This window comes from Mustela nivalis, assembly GCF_964662115.1.
Source record: "Mustela nivalis genome assembly, chromosome: 18".
Taxonomy (NCBI): domain Eukaryota; kingdom Metazoa; phylum Chordata; class Mammalia; order Carnivora; family Mustelidae; genus Mustela; species Mustela nivalis.
In genome coordinates this window covers 45,337,936-45,356,891 of record NC_139037.1, presented here as the reverse complement: position 1 = coordinate 45,356,891, position 18,956 = coordinate 45,337,936, and the positions used below count along the sequence as shown (strand labels likewise).

General features: G+C 53.3%; 1 protein-coding gene across 11 annotated transcripts in view; it reads left to right on the top strand.

The window, feature by feature from the left end:
- Positions 1-18,956, top strand: part of AKT2 (AKT serine/threonine kinase 2) — a 45,430-nt gene that overhangs the window by 9,436 nt on the left and 17,038 nt on the right. For 2 of the 11 annotated variants that reach the window (XM_082709230.1, XM_082709227.1), the window contains exons 1-4: positions 126-394; positions 936-1,081; positions 9,290-9,419; positions 17,984-18,112. In XM_082709230.1, coding sequence (XP_082565356.1) covers positions 9,374-9,419; positions 17,984-18,112 — 175 coding nt within the window. In that variant the 5' untranslated portion in view covers positions 126-394; positions 936-1,081; positions 9,290-9,373. Of the gene's footprint in view, positions 1-125; positions 395-935; positions 1,082-7,908; positions 8,595-9,289; positions 9,420-17,983; positions 18,113-18,956 lie in introns of those variants that run through there. The other 9 variants (XM_082709235.1, XM_082709229.1, XM_082709236.1 and 6 more) reach the window with 6 other exon arrangements.

The window sequence follows — 18,956 nt, the reverse complement described above, 5'->3', positions numbered from 1 at the left end:
TACAGCATGTAATTTGCCTCTTCCTTCAGCTTTACCTCGAGGCCTGTCCACCCTCTCCCCTCCCCCCATAAACTCCCCTAGGGCAGGGAGTTCTGTTTTGGTCACTGCTGCCTCCCTGGTGACTAGAGCAGTGCTGACACAGCATGGGTGCCATAGCGGTGGAAGGAATGAATGCAGGATTTTTTGTTTTGCTTTTACTTGACCCAACTCTGACTTCAAAAGCTATGATTGGGGGTGCTACCCCTGCCTAGGTTCATGAAAGCTCTGGGCATGGCCATGTGGTGGGGACACAGCGGGGACCAGGACACTCCCACCCCTGCGTTGTGGAGCTCCCTGTCCAGTGCAGGAGGTACCATTACCTGGATAATTGTCCAAGTGACTGAGCACATTAGAGGTAAGTGCTGTGAGGGGGCAGGAAGCTGAGCTCCGAGGATCTGTGACTCTTTGTGGGGCAAGGAGCAGTCAGGGCAGGCTTCTCTGAGGAAATGAGGATTTAGCAGGTGAAGATGGGTGAACAGTGTGCCGGCTTGGGGGACTAGTATGTGCAAAGGTCCTGGGGGTATGTGTGTGTGTGTGAGAGAGAGTACACATGCAAAGACTGAGGGACCAGAGAAGAGCGTGTGGGGATGGTGCTACTGATCAATGAGGCAAGAGGGTAGGCAGGGGTAACTTCTGGTGGCCCTTGTCTCTGTGAAGGCCTGGGATGTGATCCCAAGCAGGGGAGGGACAGGGTCAGAGCTGTGTTTGGAGGGTCTCTGCCCACATGCAGCTTGGTGACCTAGTGTGTTCGGAGCCTGTTGGCAGGCCGGCTCAGATATCTGATGTGATTTCTGTGGGGTGCTCTAAGGCCCTGGGTGACGGGCTGAGGGGGCAGGTGTGGGGCGGGGGTGGCAAGGAAGAGAAGGAAATCTGCTCTGTGCTTATTCTTGTCCCAGTATCTTTTGCAGGCCGCCTACGTCTTCAGCCTGCTCCCAGTCCTACCTGCTCCAAGTAGACAGATGGGGCAGCTGAGGGGACTGTGCGCTGTTGAAGAGAAAAAAAGTATCTTTAACGCTGCCTTCCCGCCGAGGAGGTGGAATAGGTAAAAATTCACATGTTACAGAAACGTGCAACGTGGGAGGCAAGGGTCCCCCCGCTGCCCCCCAGCAGTGGCAGTAACACCTGACGGTGCTGAGCAGCTGCGCCGCGGTTCAAGGGGCTGGGTGTGGAGTGGCTCCTTCAGTCCTCACCGCCCCGAGTGCCCGAGTGCCCGGTGCTCCTGTCTCCGGTGTGTGGGCGGCGAGGGAAGGGGAAGAAGGGGACGCAACGTGCCCAGGAGGTGGCAGAGCTCTGAGGGGAAAGCACATCTGGTTCCCGAGTCAGCCTTGACCCCTGCATCTGTGATTCTGCCTTTTAGGGCACAGTTCCCTCCACGCAGGTGACGTTTACACACGCACCTCCGTGTGGCCCCCAGCCTGACACCCTTCCCTGCCAGAGCCATCATCGCATGGCTGCTTTCCTGAAGAGGTTGTTGCAGCTCACGTTTACCTGCCGTGAGCGGCGCTGCTGGCTCTGGAGCGTGGCGGGTGAGAAAGCACCAGAATGGAGGCTCTGTGCCAGGTGCCCGTTTGTGTGGCGGGAAGGCAGCTGGGGGCCATGTCCCGTTCAGCCGTGAGCGCGCGAACTGACCTGCCTGCGGACGCTGCCCCTGTCCAAGCCACGCCGCCCTGCCACGCGGGACCTGAGCCTGTGCTGGAGGCACTGCCGGCCTCCCCGCTTCACAGAGGGGGACACTTGGAGCTCACAAAGCTGGGGAGCAGGGACCCGGCTTCCGGTGTGCCAGACTCGGGCCACGGGGCCACCAGCCCTGCCAGCTCCGCGCTTCCCGGTTTGAGGACTGGCACTGGTCGTCGCACTTAGTGACTTAGTTTTTTTCACTAAAAAGAGATTGTAAAAGTGCTGGGGAGGGGGTGCCTGGCCTGCGGTGAATGAGACACCGGCACATGGGAGTCTGCTCCTTCTTTTTAGTGCTGTCACAATCATGCCAGAGCCCTGGGGTGGGTGTTTTGGCTGCTTCCAGTCTTTCACGACTTCAGCAAGTGCACCCTTGGCACAGTGGTTCGCGGTCAGGGGGTGGCTCTGCCCACAGTGGACATTTGGTAGCGTGTGAGGACTCTTTTTTTTTCCCCCCCTCTTAGAGCAGGGGGAGGGGTGGGAGGGAGGGAGAGGGAGAAGCCACCTCTGCCCTGAGCGCGAAGCCCCAGGAGCCCCAAGCCAGCTTGATCCCATGACCCTGAGATCGTGACCTGAGGCCCAGATTAAGAGACACTGAATCCACTGAGCCCCCCAGGCGCCCCTATGAGGACTTTTTTTTTTTTTTTTAAGATTTTATTTATTTATTTGACAGACAGATCACAAGTAGAGAGGCAGGCACAGAGAGAGAGAAGGGGAAGCAGGCTCCCCGCTGAGCAGAGAGCCTGATGGCATGACTCCATCCCAGGACCCTGAGACCATGACCTGAGCCGAAGGCAGAGGCTTAACCCACTGAGGCACCCAGGCACCCCTATGAGGACTTTTTTGATAGTCACAGCTCAGGGGAGGGTGTGCGGGTGAGACCAGAGATGCTGATAAATGGCCCCCTGTGCGCACAGCACCTTCTGCACCACGAGTTACCCAGTTCCAGATAACACTCCTGCTGAGGTGGAGAAACCCCACCTTAGAACTTCTTGCACCACCGCGATCATTTTCTTGCAGGAGAAATTCCAACGGGGTTTGCCACTTTCCCAGTATTGCTAAAGTGAGCTCACAAGAGTGAGGGACCAGTTCACAGAGCCACGGATGGCCAGCAAGGCAGTGGCTTCCCTCTGCTCACGCCACACACCTTGTGCATGTCTTTCCTCCTGGATTCCGGCAAGCAGGTGCTGCCTGTTGAAAGACAGGTTCCTGTTGTCTTTGCATTCATCTCCTGAGCAAGTCCTCCTCAGGGAGCTGTAGTGAAAGTGCAGATTAGAGGGCAGATGGTGGAAGCCCCTGCGGGGTTGTAGCGTTGGGAAGAGCCGCACCCTGCTGTCTCCAGCTCCAGGAGCCTCGGCCTCTCCTCCTGCGTCCCTTATGCCATCTGTGCTATCTGGCGTAGAAAACCAGGTGGGGGTGGGGGGCAGAGGAAAAAAAGGACGTGACAAGTGGTAAGTAAAGGAATCTAACTAACTTTAGTCTGTTCTGGGCACAGGGCTTCACTCTGTGCACATTCATTCCACAAATAACTTTTTAAGTGCCCACTGTTTACCCAGCGCCTTGCAAGGCTCAGAGGACCCAGGAGGGTCCAAGACAGGCCAGGGGCCCTGCTCTTACCATGCTGACATCATAGTGGGGAGAGGTCAACAATAAACGGGTTAACAAGTAAGTGGTCACATCAGCCATGAGAAATGCTTACAAAGAAAAATAAAGGGTAAGGAGAGGTATGGAGAAAAATAAAGGGTGAGGGGAGGTAGGATGGATGCTCCCTTTTTGCTGCTTTGGAAGGCTTCTTGAAGAAAGGCATGTGAGTAGAGGCTGAGGAAAGGGGTTAGGGCCCTTCAGATTCCGACCAAGGGGGCAGCAGGTGCAAGGGCCCTGAGGTAGGGATGTCCTGGTGTGTTGGAGGAGCCATAGGCCTAGGCCCTGCTGAAATGGAGTGTATTTGGAGAAGTAAAGGGGAAACCATGCAGACCTCATAGGGTCCTAGGGTTCCTGTAAGGACTCTGGCTTTTACTCGGGGTAAGATGGGGACACTGGAGGGTTTGAGCACAGGAGGGATGGGCTCTAACTGGGATGGTCCCAAGGTCCCAGACTATAGGAGGGGTGAGGACAGAAGTGCTAGAGCTCAGTGAGGCTTCACAACCCTCCCTCCCCCTCTCCAAGCAGTAGGAGCCACACAACCCTAATTTTACAGATGAGGAAATAGGTTTGGAAGGACCCTGCCCAGGGCTGCCACGAGGGCCTTCCCCAACTGGCGGCCCTGCCTCGCCCTGTGAGTTGCTTCTCACAGATCTGACTCTGGCTTTGTGAGTTGAAGCTTCTCAAGGAGTTACAGTTTGGAAATCATTGAGCAATAATAACACCCGTGAGTCAGATAGATGGGAATACAAATGCCTTAAAGAAGTTTTAAAATAAACTTTTTAAAAAAAGATTTTATTAATTTATTTGATAGAGAGGGATCACAAGTAGGCAGGGAGGCAGGCAGAGAGAGAGAGAGAGAGAGAGGAAGGGAAGCAGGCTCCCTGCTGAGCAGAGAGCCCGATGTGCGGCTCCATCCCAGGACCCTGGGATCATGACCTGAGCCGAAGGCAGAGGCTTTAACTCACTGAGCCACCCAGGCGCCCCTAAAATAAACTTTTTGAGTTTATTTGAGTTTGAGACCTTACGGTGCAGTAGGTCAGTGACACCGGTGTACTCGGCAGCTCTTGAGGCCAATAAAAGCTTGCTAGAGTGCTCAGAGTCTCCTTGGGGACCCCTGTCCTGTCGCCTTCCCCCATCCCTGCTCAGTGACCACCGAGAGCAGTGATCTTCATCTCTGTTCAGCTGTCTTCTCTGCAGAGCTAGACATCCCCTCCCCTCCCTCTAGCCCACTCCCCACACCGTGGGGCCATGGCCCTTCTCATGGCCCTTCTCCAGCAGGATTGTTGTATGGAGGGAAGCTCTGCAGTCACACAGGGCGGGGTGTCACCTGCCTGTCACTGCATAGCCTGGAAGCCAGAAAACCTGCGGTGAAAGTCAGATCCTCCAGACCTCCTCCTTCCTCACTGGTGACCCAGCCTCCTCCTCCTTCTTCTTTTTTAAGATTTTTTAATTTATTTGTAGACAAATGAGCATGAGCAGGGAAGTGACAGGTAGAGGCAGCGGAAAAGGGAGAAGCAGGCTTCCTGCTGAGCTAAGAGCCTGATCCCAGGCTGGATCCCAGCTCGATCCCAGGATCCTGAGACCATGACCTGAGCCAAAGGCAGGCGCTTAACGACTGAGCCACCCAGACGCCCTAACCCAGCCTTCTTGAGGGGAAAATGCAGGCACATCAGCTTTGGGGAGGACGAGCCCTGGAAGCCAGGCGCCTGACTTTGGATCCCCGCATTTTTTGGACTCTCAAAGCTAGGTTCTTTCTTTATAGTTATTTTTTTGTCATAGGATACAGAAAGATATGTTAAGCCCATTTTGTGTGGTGCAGTATAACAAACAGCTAACGAGAACAGCCCGGTGTATCCACAGCAGAACACGGTCAGCTCCTGGAAGTTCCCCCTCCGGTACTCCTGATACCCACTCTCCTGACGTTCACGGATTTGGTTCCTTGGCATTTAGCATAGTTTTATAAGTGAGAAAGGCACCCCAAACATATAGTGTGGTGGTGGTGCCTGTTCCAGACTTACTGTGAATGGACCCATGACTGATGTGTTGTTGTGTGTCTGGCTTATTTCATTTATTTCATAGTAACCTTCTTAGGCTTTGTCCCTGTTGTATGTGTTGGTAGTGAGTGGAGGAACGTTCTGCTGTATGAATTTACCTCCGTTTGTTTATTCACTCTCCTGTGGGTAGACACTTGGTCTACTTCCAATTCAGGGGTTACTGTGAGTATTGCTGCTGTGAACATTCTAGTGTAGGTCCCTTGCTAAACAAACACTCCTTTCTGTCGGGTTGGGTTGTGGAATTGCTGGTCCTGGAGTGTGGGCGCGTACTGAGTTTTAATTTTTACTGCCAAGCAATTTTCCTTAGCGGGTGAACCATTTTACACTTCCACCGGTAATCATTTGTGTCTTTGTCAACACTTGGCATTGTTAGTTTTTAAAATTTCACCCATCCTGGTACATGATTTTACTTGGCATTTCTCTTTAAATAATGAGATTGTATGTGTTCCTTAGTAGTGTGGGTGTCCTGTCTTGTGAAGTGGCCTTGCCCTTTTCACCTTGCCTCCCAGGGAGCTCACCTCGAGCTTACAGGCTGCAGCTCTGGCCCAGGCCCTTGGCTGACTTGGGCCCCAACACTCAAGGAAGTGGCAAGTGGGGATGGGGCCATGTAGGCCCTTCCTGCCATGGGGTGTGCTGCCTGTGGGCTGGTGGCCGGGGCAGGCCCCTGCATGCTGACACTGGCTTCCAGAGGCCATTCTCTGCCCTCCTGCCTGGGCGGCCTCTGCCGGCAGCTCCCTGGGGAGCAGGCCATCCTCTTGGCTTCAGTGCCTGGTGTTTCATCACTCCAGGGCCACTTCAGAGACTCCTCAGTGGGAGGACGGGGTGGGGTCTGGGAGGGGCACAGGGGGTCTTCCAGTTCCTCCCCTGCCCTCGTTCAAGCTGCTGCTGGCTCTCTAGATGCCGAAATGAGAATGTAGAAAGTGGCCCCAGGTGCTGAGCAGTGGCCAGGGCTCACGCCTTCCTCAGCAGGGAGACCCAAGGTAAATGGCTTCTACTCTCTGAGCTTCTGCCCTCCCCTGAGCATGGTCACTGCCCTTCCGGTGGGGCAGTTGTGATTGTTCAGGAGGACCGGCTGGCAGCAGCTCTCAGACTCTGCGACCCTGACCACTCTTGGCCACACTTGGCTGCCTTTGCTTCTCTCAGACCACAGCAGCTGTGTGTTTGAGCACTCACCCACGTGTTTGGCTGTTCCCCAGGGGCCAGGCCAGGCAGTAGGCCGAGCTACCAACTATCCCAAGACACGCAGAAACACCGAAGTGAAGTCATCAGGCTGGGGATGGGAGGGGAGCCCGAGATTGGACTCCAGGCCCCTGGTCCTGTCTTTCCACATCCACCCTTCCTTGGGACTCAGGTTCTCCATCTGGCTTCTTTGGAACTTCTGAATCGAGCTGGTACTGGGGAGAGCGCAGTGCCAGCCCCTGCGTCAGGGGAAGACCCCTGAACTTCCCACCACCTCTAGCCAGGCCTGAGCTTCACTAAGGCAGGGACTGTGTCTTCCTCATGATTTATCTCTGGGACCCCTCTGGTTGTCTGGAGCTTAGGATATGCTTAGGATATGGTGGCGTGAATAGACCCTGGAAATGTTTCCATGGCTTTGTCTGGTCCTGGGCTGGGGAGACACGGTTCATTCATTATGCACTTGGCAGATACCCAGATGCTGCGCTCATCCACTAGATGAGCACTGAGTAGGTGTCGGGAGAATTGGCTAAGGAGGTGCACAGAGGGCATCTAGGCTCTGAGGTCAGGAAGGCTTCCTGGAAGAAGCTTTGTTTCAGCTGAGACCTCAAAAGGAGAAGGGAGAACCCATAGAAGGTATAGGGGATGGAGGCCAGAGGGACAGGCCAGAGAAACAGAAGCCTGGTTAGAGAGAGGGGTGTTGGGAGGAGGAGCTGGAGACAGACGGAGTACCAGCTATAGTTGTTGTCATGGTCTTAGCTTTCTAGGTGATACTGGACTCGTGCTGGAAGGGACTTTGTTCTGTGAGCACACTGGGGAACCCCAGAAGGATTTTTAACGTGGAGGGACAGGGCCAGATTTAGATGGAGTCTCAGGGTTGAAAGCAGAGACTCAGAGCCCAGGCAGAAGGCCAGGGCAATTGGGAGAGGTGTCAGGAAGCAGGTGGATGGACAGTGGGGACTGCTGGCCTGAGCAGGGGCAGGAGGCAGTTGGCGTGAAGGTCAGCAGAGGCCAAGTCCTGAAAGGCCTTGAATCCCAAGCGAGGGAGCTCAGCTCTTTCCCGAGGCCAGCGGGAAGCCACAGAAGGGTTTTGAGTGGGGGAAGGACAAGGTCAGATTTGAGGGGTCTGGCTGGTGAATGGGGACAGATCAAAAGGAGGGATAAGGGAGCGGGAAGTCTAGGGAGGGGGTGAGGGAGGCCCTCGAGGGCGAGGGCGAGGACAGCACTGGACCTGGATGGGAGCCAGTGAGCGGGGCCACTGGGAGGGCGGGAGGTGGGGCAGGAGGCGGGGCGAGAGGCGGGGCAGGTGCCGGGACTGTTCACATTGGAGGTGGAAGCGCAGGCTGCTGGGATCTTCAGGCTCTGCGTCCTCGGTGATCTGTCCACGGGTGTTCTTTCCACGGAGCGTGAGCCCCTTGGGGCTGGTCCTGCCTACTGCGCACGGGGGCCCCCTCTGCTGCTCCTGGCCCTGCCTTGGTGGCTCGGAGTCCAGAACGTGATTTCTCACCCCCGCTGTTTACTTCCCTGTCACTGTCCATCTTGTCTTTCCTTTCGCTTCCTCCCACTTACCTCCCTTCCCTGCCTGGGCCTGGGCAGCCTGCCACCGTCACATGCCAGGCAGTAGTGCGTCCGGTCGCCAGCTCCCCTGGGGCATGAGCGAAAGCTGATGCCCATGGTGTCCCTAGAGCCAGCTGCCACTTCTCTGGGGGCCGCTGTAGCTCCTGACCTGCTGTCCGCAAATAACCCCAGCCCCAGGAAAGGCAAAAGGCGCCTTGGGCTCCATGGCCCCTTTCCAGGCCTGTGGCTCCAGGTAGGGGCCCAGCGGGCGGCTGCCTCCCGCCCTTCTCCCTTCCACCCTGGGAACCTGAGACGAAGCAGCGGCCTCGGCGTCTGTCAGTCTGTCGGCTGCTGGTCCCTGAGGACGGAAGTGGAGGTCCCGGGGAAAGGACCAGGGCCTTGGTTGAGCCCCCAGGACTGGCTCCTAAGCCCCAGACAAGTGCATACACAGTAGGTTGCTGTCTTGTTCGAGGTACTGACCGTCGGAGACTTGTCTTCCCTCAGTCATCTGGTGGGGCAAAGAGGGGACTGAGGCTGAGGGAGTGACGTAGGGTGGCTTGGCACAGGGGGTGGGGGATACTTGGTTTGCTAAGGGTGCTAGGCTGAAAGGAGGGGAGGGGGCAGAGAAAGAGTGTGCAGTGTGTGTGTGCGCGCGCACGCGTGTGTGTGTGTGTGTGTGTCTGGGTTGGGGGTGGCAGACAGATGCTGGTGGCTTTGAGCGCTCCCTCAGGTGCCCAGCGCTGTCTGATTCATCCCAGGTTACCTTAGTGTGGGGGCCCGGGAGTGACACAGGGTGGGGCCACTGCGCCTTCCCTCCCGCCCAGTGCGCAGTGATGGCAGGCGGTGGCAGGACTGCCTCGGCTCAGGGAGGCTGGAGGAGGCCAGGGAGCTCTGTTCCCTCCAGAGTAAGGCTCTGAGAGCTGGGTCATGCTCCCCCTGCCCCCAACCCCCAGATGGAGTCCCTGAGGACGAGGCCACCTCTTTCCCCTTGGTCTGGGCCAAGTGGGCAGGGCTCCCTACCCTCCTTGACTCCACTTCGTGCAGTGCCGGCCAAGCAGCCAGAGGGGCCAGAGCCTGGCTGGCCTGAGGACAGGGGCTGCGGCTGAGTCCCCCTGGCGTTCACAAGCTCCTCTCTTGTCTTGCAGACTGTGTTCTGTCCACCGCGCCTCCTGCATGTCCTGCTGCCCTGAGCTGTCACAAGCTAGGTGACAGCGTGTCACATTGCCACCATGAACGAGGTGTCTGTCATCAAAGAAGGCTGGCTCCACAAGCGTGGTAAGGGGCTGCTTTTGTCTACTGGATTGCATCTCTCCCCTCTTGCCTGGGCTTTCCACCTGACAGCTGGTGCCCTCTGTCCAGGGAGGCAGAGGGACAGGGTCCTTATGGCCCAAGGAGCCAGGCTGCTGAGACCGACCTGCCTGCCCAGGTCAGTTGCTCCTCACAAGCCCACTTCATGGAATCCTTCAGCAGCAGCCTGGGGAGTTGCAAATCTGTCTGGGGCTCAGTCCCCCGACCTTGCTGGACACTCTGTATAAGCCCCCGGGGGCCAAGTCTCAAATCTGCCTCTGCATCTGTGGTCCAAGTCATAGCCCCATTTTATAGATGAGGAAACTGAGGCTCAGGGAAGGGAAGTCTCTTGACCTAAGTAACACAGTGAGGCAGTACTCAATATTCATTCATTGTGCTCCTACTAAGTATGTGTGGTCTGCCAGGCTGTCCTGGGCTCCCAGGCTCCTGGGACATGTGCCCTCATGGAGTTTACATTTTAGTGGGGGCTGAGGACACCAAACAGAGAAGCAGGCATACAATGTCAGGTGGTGAGGAGTGTTCTTATGAGCAGTAGGGATTTTGAGGGCGAGCCTTTCTGAGGAGGGGACAATGGTGGAGGCCCCGGGTGGGAGGGGAGAGGGTGGAGGGAGGCCAAGGAGTGAGACACACATAGCTGGGCAAGGCTGTCCTAGGGAACAGGACAGCAGGGACGAAGGCAAGAGTGTACCTGGTTGAGTTGGCCGGGCTGGCTGGAGTGGGGAGAGCAAGGCCTATCCGGATGTGGCATCCGACCATGCTGAGCCCTGGAGGCCATGGGAAGGACCTTGGCTTTAATTAACCCTGCAGGCGATCTGAGCCCAGGACGCCGGGAGCTGGGCCTGGCCTCGTCTGCTTGTACGGCTGGGCAGTTGAAGCCCGGAGAAATGAGGTCATCGACAGTGAGGAGCCTAACGGCCTACACTATTAGAGCCCAGGCCTCCTGTCCCCCAGAAGCGTGGAGCTCCCTGCTTGAGGGGGCAGCCGTCCAGGCGCTGTGGAGTGAAGGAGGCAGACTGTCCAGCTTCTATGGACCTTCTCCTAGGGAGGGAGGGGCCCACACCTGGTGGTCGCTGCTTTCTGTGCACCCCCATTTAGTCAGCAGACTCGTACTGAGTAGCTTCTGTGCTCCAGGCACTGGCGACTCAGCAGTGGACCAGGCAGGCGAAAGTTGCCCTTCTCGTGTTGACGTCTTACATTCAGTAGGGAGGGGACCAGTGCTTGCAGTGGTGGTAAGGGGCATGGAGAACAGTGGCGCAGCAGGAGAAGGGATGTGGGAGGAAGCAGGGGGAGCTGTCGTAAACAAGGTGATCAGGTATAGCCTCACTGAGAAGGGGTATTTGATAATGACCTGTGGAATTGCAGGGAGTGAGCCCCACGGCTACCTGGGGTAGGAGAGGGCAGCCGTGAGGCCAGAGAGGGAGTGGGCCAGATGTGTTTGAAGAGGTAAGGAGGCCAATGGGGCCAGTCCCGTGAGAACCAGAAGTGCCCTCTCCTTCTGCCCTGTCCCAGTCTGCAGACACAGAGCAGTGAGGAGGGATGGAAGTGATCCCCAGGGCCAAGCCTCCACCATCAGACTGGGCAGGGGAGACCTGTTTCTCACTGACCTTTCCAGGCAGGGATGGTATTTGAGGCACCTTGACTGTACTTGCCTGGGGTGCCCATGAGTTTGGGGCTGTCAGTGGAACTTTCTGAACCTTGGCAGATGTCAGAGTTCTAATCCTGGCTCTGCCACTTCCTCTTGGTGACTCTGAGCAAGCTCTGTTACCTCTCTGAGCCTTGGTTTCACATCTGTAAAATGGGTTAACAGCCCAGGCCTCTGATCTACTCAGTTCTCTGAGGGCAGGGATTGTTATCTGGCTATTTACTGTGGTAACCCCAGGGCCTAGGAGAGTTCTTGGCATGCAACAGGTGCTCAGTAACTGATTGCTGACAGAATGATAGGGATCGTGTGCGGGTGGTATGAGGGTGTTAGGGTGTTGCCAGGGTCTCAGCTCCTTACTATCCCCAGGCTGGTCGCTCACTGGGCTGGGCTGCAAGGAGCTCTGGAAGCGGCCAGAGAGCTATTGCCAGGCTGGGAACTTGTGTCTGGTCTAGGGCTGCCAACGGTATTAAATGTGGGTCTCGGCCCCTCTTATGCCGTCAGCACCTCCACTCATGCTGCCAGGGCCCAGATGAGCTACTCAGATGGCCTGGCTGGGATGTACCCACCTTGGGTTTGCCCACACAGATGCAGGGTGCTCTGGGGCCTCCCACTGCCTGCTATTCTTCTTCTTTTTTTTTTTTAAGTAAGCTCTAGGCCCAACTTGGGGCTTGAACTCCTGACCCCAAGATCCAGAGTCAAATGTTCTAAAGACAGCCAGGCAGGCACCATACCCCCCTCCCTGCCATAGTCCACCATTCTGAGCAGAGGTGGGCAAGGGCAGATGGGCACCTGTGCCATCTCACCCCACTTCTGGTGGCTAAGAATAATGGAGCCCTAGTTTGCCATGTCCCTTTTTGGTGCCAGGCACGAGGCTCTGCTCTAGGCAAGTCCAGTTTTACTGTGTTTCCATAGCTGCCCTGGGAGGTGGTGCCGTCTTCCATAGCTGCCCTGGGAAGCTCGGCAGGAAGACTGATATACCCCGAGATTCAGCAAAGACTTACCCTCTGCCTCCTGAACCCGGTGCTCTCAAGGCCTGGTCCGCAAGCTACCTCTCGCTGAGCAGGGTCTGCTCAAGGAATCGGCAAAGTGAGAGCATGATTCTTGGAGTCCCTAATGCCCTGTGCTGGTCCTCTTTCTGACATGGCCTCAGCATACAGTCTGCCAGCCCCCACCAGGCCAGCTCCTGCCTGCCAGTTTTGAGGTAGGCAGTGTAGTGGTCAAGAGGGGAGACTGGGTGGAGCAAACCTGAATTCCAATCCCAGCTCTCCTAGTGAATCCCTGTGAGCCTCAGGCAAGTAATGGAGCCTCTGGGACTCAGTTTTCTTATCTGTAAAATGGGATTATTGTGAGGATGTTACTCCTTTCCTCCTCAGTTTGTTTGTTTGTTTCTTTCTCCCTCTCTCTCTCTCTTTCTTTCTTTCTCTCTCTCTCACAGGTGAGTGCCTGCATCATAAGCTCACTCTAAAACCGATGTCCAGATCAAGATGTAGAACAAGACAGGGGCGCCTGGGTGGCTCAGTGGGTTAAGCCTCTGCCTTTGGCTCGGGTCATGATCCCAGTGTCCTGGGATCAAGCCCCGCATCAGTCTCCCCCACCCCCACCTCAGTGAGGAGTCTGCTTCTCCCTCTCCCTCTGCCACTGCCCCCCCCCCCAAGCTCATGCTCACTCTATTGCAAATAAATAAAATCTTTTTAAAAAATTAAATGGAGATAGGGGCGCCTGGGTGGCTCAGTGGGTTAAGCCGCTGCCTTCGGCTCAGGTCATGATCTCGGGGTCCTGGGATCGAGTCCCGCGTCGGGCTCTCTGCTCAGCAGGGAGCCTGCTTCCTCCTCTCTCTCTCTCTCTCTCTCTGCCTGCCTCTCTGCCTATTTGTGATCTCTCTCTGTCAAATAAATAATAAAATCTTTAAAAAAAAAAAAATAAATGGAGATAAAATTTGCATAACACAAAATTTACCATTTTAAAGTATACAGTTGAGGGGCACCTGGGTGGCTCAGTGGGTTAAGCCTCTGCCTTCAGCTCAGGTCCTGGGATTGAGCTCTGTATCCGGCTCTCTGCTTGTCAGGGAACCTGCTCCCCCCCACCCTTCTCTGCCTGCCTCTCTGCATACTTGTGATCTCTCTGTCAAATAAATAAATAATCTTAAAAAAAAGAAAATAAAGTATACAATTCAGTAGCCTTTAGTACATTCACAGTATGGTGTAACTATCACCTCTGTCTTGTTCCAAAACATTTTCATCTCCCTGAAAGAAAACACCGTACTTATTAAGCAGTCACTCCTGATTCCCTGCTCCTCCCAGCTCTTGGCAGCCTCTGATTTGTTGTAATAGTTTTCTGTGTCTAAGGATTTAGTTATTATGGGCATTTCCTACAAATGAATCATGCAGTTGGTGGCCTTTGTGTCTGGCTCCACTTTCATTTACCTTAATGTCTTCAAGGTTCGTCCATATCTTACCTTGGATCAGCACTTCTTTCCTCCTTATGACCAAACAACATTCCACTGTATGAAAATACCATGTGGTGTTTCTCCATACATCAGCTGATGAACATTGGGGTTATTTCTGCCTTTTGGCTATTGTGAACAGAACTGCTCTGAACATTTGTGTACAAGCATTTGAGTTACTTGTTTTCAATTCTTTTGGAGACAGACTTAGGAGTGGAATCACTGGATCATATATTCTGCATTTATAATCTGTATTTGTACAGGTTATATAAATTGGGTCATATATTCTATAATTATAATCTAATGCAGTCTGTGTGATTAATTATATGCATTTATGCATATATGCATCAGGGTTCTATATTCTTTATAATCTGTAGTGTATTCTGTACTTAAAATTTTCAAGGAATCACCAGACTTTTCCGAGGGCTGTAGCACTTCACCTTCCCACCAGCAGTGCCCAAGGCTTTCACTTTCTCCCACATCCTCACCAGCACTTTTCTTTTTCTGTTCTGTTCTTTCTCTTTTATTATTATTGTTGTTATTTTTAAATTTTTTAGAAGGGAGGGGGACAGAGAGGAAGAGAAAAAATCTTAAATAGGCTCTGCAGGGCTCCATCACACATCCTAAGATCATGACTTGAGCTGAGATGGAGAGTCAGATATGGGGCGCCTAGGTGGCTCAGGTCATGATCCTAGGGTCCTGGGATCAAGCCCTGAACCGGGCTTCCTGCTCAGCCAGGGAGCCTGCTGCTTTCTCTGTCTGCTGCTGCCCCTGCTTGTGTACTCTCTGTCAAATAAATAAATAAAATCTTAAAAAAAAGTCAGACACTTAACTGATTGAGCCACCCAGGTGCCTGTTTTCTTTTTTAAATTACAGCCCTCCTAGTTGGAACGAGGTGGTAGCTCGTCATGGTTTTGGCTTGCATTTTGCTAATGACTAATGACGTTGAGCATCTTCTCAAGTGCTTGATGGCCATTTTTATATCTTTAGATAAATGCCCATTCTTTGCCCATTTCTTAATTGGGCTATTTATCTTTTTGTTGTTGAGTTGTAGGAACTCTATATATTCTGGATACTAGACCCTTATCAGAGCTATGATTTGCAGATATTTTTGCTCATTCTGCTTATCTATGTATCTTCTTTTTTTTTTTTTTTTTAAGATTTTATTTATTTATTTGTCAGAGAGAGAGATCACAAGTAGGCAGAGAGTCAGGCAGAGAGAGAGGGTGAAGCAGGCTCCCCGCTGAGCGGAGAGCCTGATGCGGGGCTCAATCCCAGGACCCTGAGATCATGACCTGAGCCGAAGGCAGAGGCTTTAACCCACTGAGCCACCCAGGCGCCCCTCTATGTATCTTCTTGATAATGTCATTTGCACATCAGTTTTATTTTTAATGATTAACTTTATTTTTTTCTTTTGGTGCTTGTAATGTTGGTGTCATATCTAAGAATCCATTGCTAAATCCAGGGTCATAAAACCTTACCCCATGTATTCTTCTAAGAGTTTACCATTTTAGCTCTTATATTTAAGTAGATCCATGTTGAGCTAATTTTTGTATATGGTATATGGTGTGAGGCTGGAGGCCAGCTGTGTTCTTTTGCAGGTGGATGTCCTGTTGTCCTATCATTTGTTGAAGAGACTGTTGTTTCCCCACAGAATGGTCTTAGCACTCTTGTTGAAAATTAATCATATGTGTGGGTTTATTTTTTGACTCCCAGTTCTGTTCCATTGGTTTATCTGTCATTAGACTACGCTAATTTGATTACTGTGGCTTTGTAGTAAGTTTTTGAAATTGGGAAGTATGAAGATTGACTTTTCTATTTCTGCAAAAAGAGTTGTTGGAATTTTAACAGGTGCCTTGCCTTGTTGAATCTGTAGATCGCTTTGGGGATTGTTGCCGTCTTAATATATGAAGCCTTCTGATCCATGAACATAGGATATCTTTGCACTTGTTTAGGGCTTTTATTTCTTTTAGCGGTGTTTTGTAGTTTTTAGTGTGTGCATCTTTTGCCTCCTTGTGCTATTGTAAGTGGATTTTTTTTTTAATTCCCTTTTTGGATTGTTCATTGCTAATGTATAGAAACAACAGCTGGTTTTTTGTTTTTGTTTTTGTTTTTAAGGTTTTATTTATTTATTTGACAGAGAGAGAGAGAGCACAAGTAGGCAAAGAGGCAGGCAGAGAGGAAGGGAAGCAGGCTCCCTGCTGAGCAGAGAGCCCAATGTGGGGCTCCATCCCAGGACCCTGGGACTATGACCTGAGCCGAAGGCAGAGGCTTAACCCACTGAGCCACCCAGGTACCCCCAACAGCTGGTTTTTAAGTGTTGATCTTGACGCATTTATTAGCTCTTGTCATTACTTTGTGGATTCCTTGTGATTTCTGCAAATAAAGATAGTTTAATTTATTCCTTTTCAAGTTCAGTGCCTTTTCTTTCTTTCTTTTTCTTTGTCTCTGGCTAGAACTTCCAGTGTAGTGTTTCACCACAGCAGTGGTGAAAGCAGTAGACATCTTGTTTTTTTCCCCAATGTTAAAGAGAAAGTTTGTAGTCTTTCATCATTGAATGATGTTAGCTATGGATTTTTCATAGATACCCTTTATTATGTGGAGGAAATTCTCTTCTATTCCTAGTTTGCTAAGTATTTTTATTACGAAAGAATGTCGGGTTTTGTCAAATATTTTTCTGTCACAGTCGGAATGATCATGTAGGTTTTTTTCCCCGTTCTATTAATGTGTATTACATTAGTTGATTTTCATAATTGAACTACCTTTGCATTCCTGGGATAAAACCCACTTGGTCATGTCGCATAATCCTTCCTTTGTGCTGTTGGATTTGGGATTTTGCTGGTTTTTGAACTTTGTATACATTGAGTCATTTAGTATTGACATTAAAAAGAATTGAGTAGGGGTGCCTGGGTGGCTCAGTGTGTTAAAGCCTCTGCCTTCGGCTCAGGTCATGATCCCAGGGTCCTGGGATCGAGCCCCACATCGGGCTCTCTGCTCAGCAGGGAGCCTGCATCCTCCTCTCTCTCTGCCTGCTGCTCTGCCTACTTGTGATCTCTATCTGTCAAATAAATAAATAAAATTTTTAAAAAAATTGATTAAGTTAAGTCCTAAAAGATACTCAGGGCAGCACCTGACACAGAATACCATTAGAGTGTTACCTAATCATTGTCATCGTTAATGGATACCTCGACGAAGACTCAGAGAAGTGAAGCGACTTATTGGAGACTACACAGCACACCCTGCTCAGAGCCCACCCTGCAAGCCTGCCTCCTGTGTGCCATGTGGGCTGGGACCTGGCACAGTCTTGTTTTGCTTGCTTGCACAGGGGACCGAAGATAACAAGTGTTTACTGAGTGCCTGTGGTGTGTTGGGCCCCAAGCTGGATGTCTTATGGTTGCCATCTCATGATTTCTAACAGCTTGAGCTAGAATTTGCACACCATACAGTTCAGGAATCTGAAGTATACTGCAGTGGCCCTCGGTGCCATCAGAGCTGTGGAGGCCTCAGCCCAGTCAGTTTAAAGCATTTTTCACTCCCCCTTGGCCATTCCCTCCGACCTCCCCCCAGACTTCCCCCTCCCAGGCCTAGGCAGCCACTGATCTGCTTTTCACCTATAGATTTGCCTCCTCGGGACATTTTATACAAATGGAACGTCATTTGTGGGTCCCAAGCTTTTTTCATTTAGCATAGATTATGGTCTCTCCGGGTTGTATGTAGTGTGTAGTGATAACTTCTTCATAGGACCAAGTACCGTTCTCTTGTCTGAACACGCCACGTTGTCTCTCTGTTCATTAGCTGACGGACTTTCAGTTTCCACTTCTTACAATTATGAGTAATATTGCAGTGGACATTTACGCACAAGTTTTTCTGCAGGTATATTTCACCATCTTAATTTAGTTCTCCACGGCCCTCTGGGGACTGGGTCCTCGCCATGAGGGCGTGTGTACACAGGGCACTTGGATTTTCATGGTTCGAACAAATGGAAGCAATCAAGGGGCACTCAGAGGGCACAGCAGCAGTTAGACCCTGCCTGGCACGGTGTTGTGACATTTGATCCGCCTGCACGGCTGTCCTGCTGCATGCCAGCCCGTGGGATTTGGCCTTACAGGGCCACAGGGCGTGTGTGCTTGGAAGCCCGGGTCTCCCCTGGGAGTGGGCCACGCGCTGGCAGGGACGACCGGGCTGGCTTGCTGCTGGCCACATGCGGAGGCAGCCGGTGCCCCAGGGCAGTGCAGCAGACGCCTTCCTGCCAGGCCTGACCTCTGGGTCACTGGGGCCAAGCCCAGCGCCTGGCCTGGCCCAGCCTGCGTCAGCAGGGGCTGCCTGGAGGGGCACTCTCCTCCCCGCCCTGTCATCAGCCGTCCTCCTGCCTGGGGGCCCTTGCAGGTGGCTGTGACACAGGGCCTCCTGCCCTGACCACTCTCCCTGCCCCCTGCCCCGGCTCAGGTGAATACATCAAGACCTGGAGGCCCCGGTACTTCCTGTTGAAGAGTGACGGCTCCTTCATCGGCTACAAGGAGCGGCCTGATGCCCCTGATCAGACCCTGCCCCCACTGAACAACTTCTCTGTCGCAGGTGCGTCTCGGGGCACGCCAGGCCAGAGATTGGGGAACCAACTGCTGGCAGGCCCAGGCGGCCCACGGGGCTTGGCCTTTCTTTGGTGTGGGCCTGTCCACAGCCTGCTTGCCCTCGGCTCCATTTCCCACTCTTCCCACCTGCCCCGACTGTGTATCAGCTGGGCCTGGGGTGGGAAGGCTGAACTGGTGGCCAGTGGGGAGCAGGAAAAAGGGCGAAGCCAGGCATTCCCCCAGCCCCTCACCCCAGGCAGCACCGCCTCTGGTTCTGAATCGGCCGGCCGGGTCCCATGGTGCTGGTTGGTGTCAGGCGCCTGCCATCCTTCCTGCTCTCTGGTAACAGCCCACTTCTCTGTGCCTCTGACCTCGAGATGGACAGCGTGGCCTCCCTGCTCAGCTGATCGCAGGGCCAACTTTACATCCTTCGTCCCCTTCATGGTACCCCAAGTGGTGTCTTCCTGCTGGACCCTGGCCAGTAAAAGCTTGTCAGACTCAAATCCCTTGCCTGGTCCTCATAGAACCACAGTCCTGCCCCCGACCCCCTGCCACCTGGATCGGTCTCCATGTCCTCATTGTCCCACCTCCTGAGAATATCTCAGAGGCACCCCCTTCTCCCCTGCTGCTCCTCAGCCCCGACCACCAGCCTCCCACCCAGCTCCCCGTGCCGGCTTCTCCCACAGCAGCACCCAAGGCCACTCCCACCCATGCTCTCCGAATCCAACTCCAGTCCCTTCTCTGTCTTGGTCACTCTCCTTGTGTTCTGTGACTCTGATGTGGCTGTGCCCCATGCCAGCTTCTCACTTGAACTGTCAGCCTGTCCCGAGCACTTTCCTGTGCACTTTTCC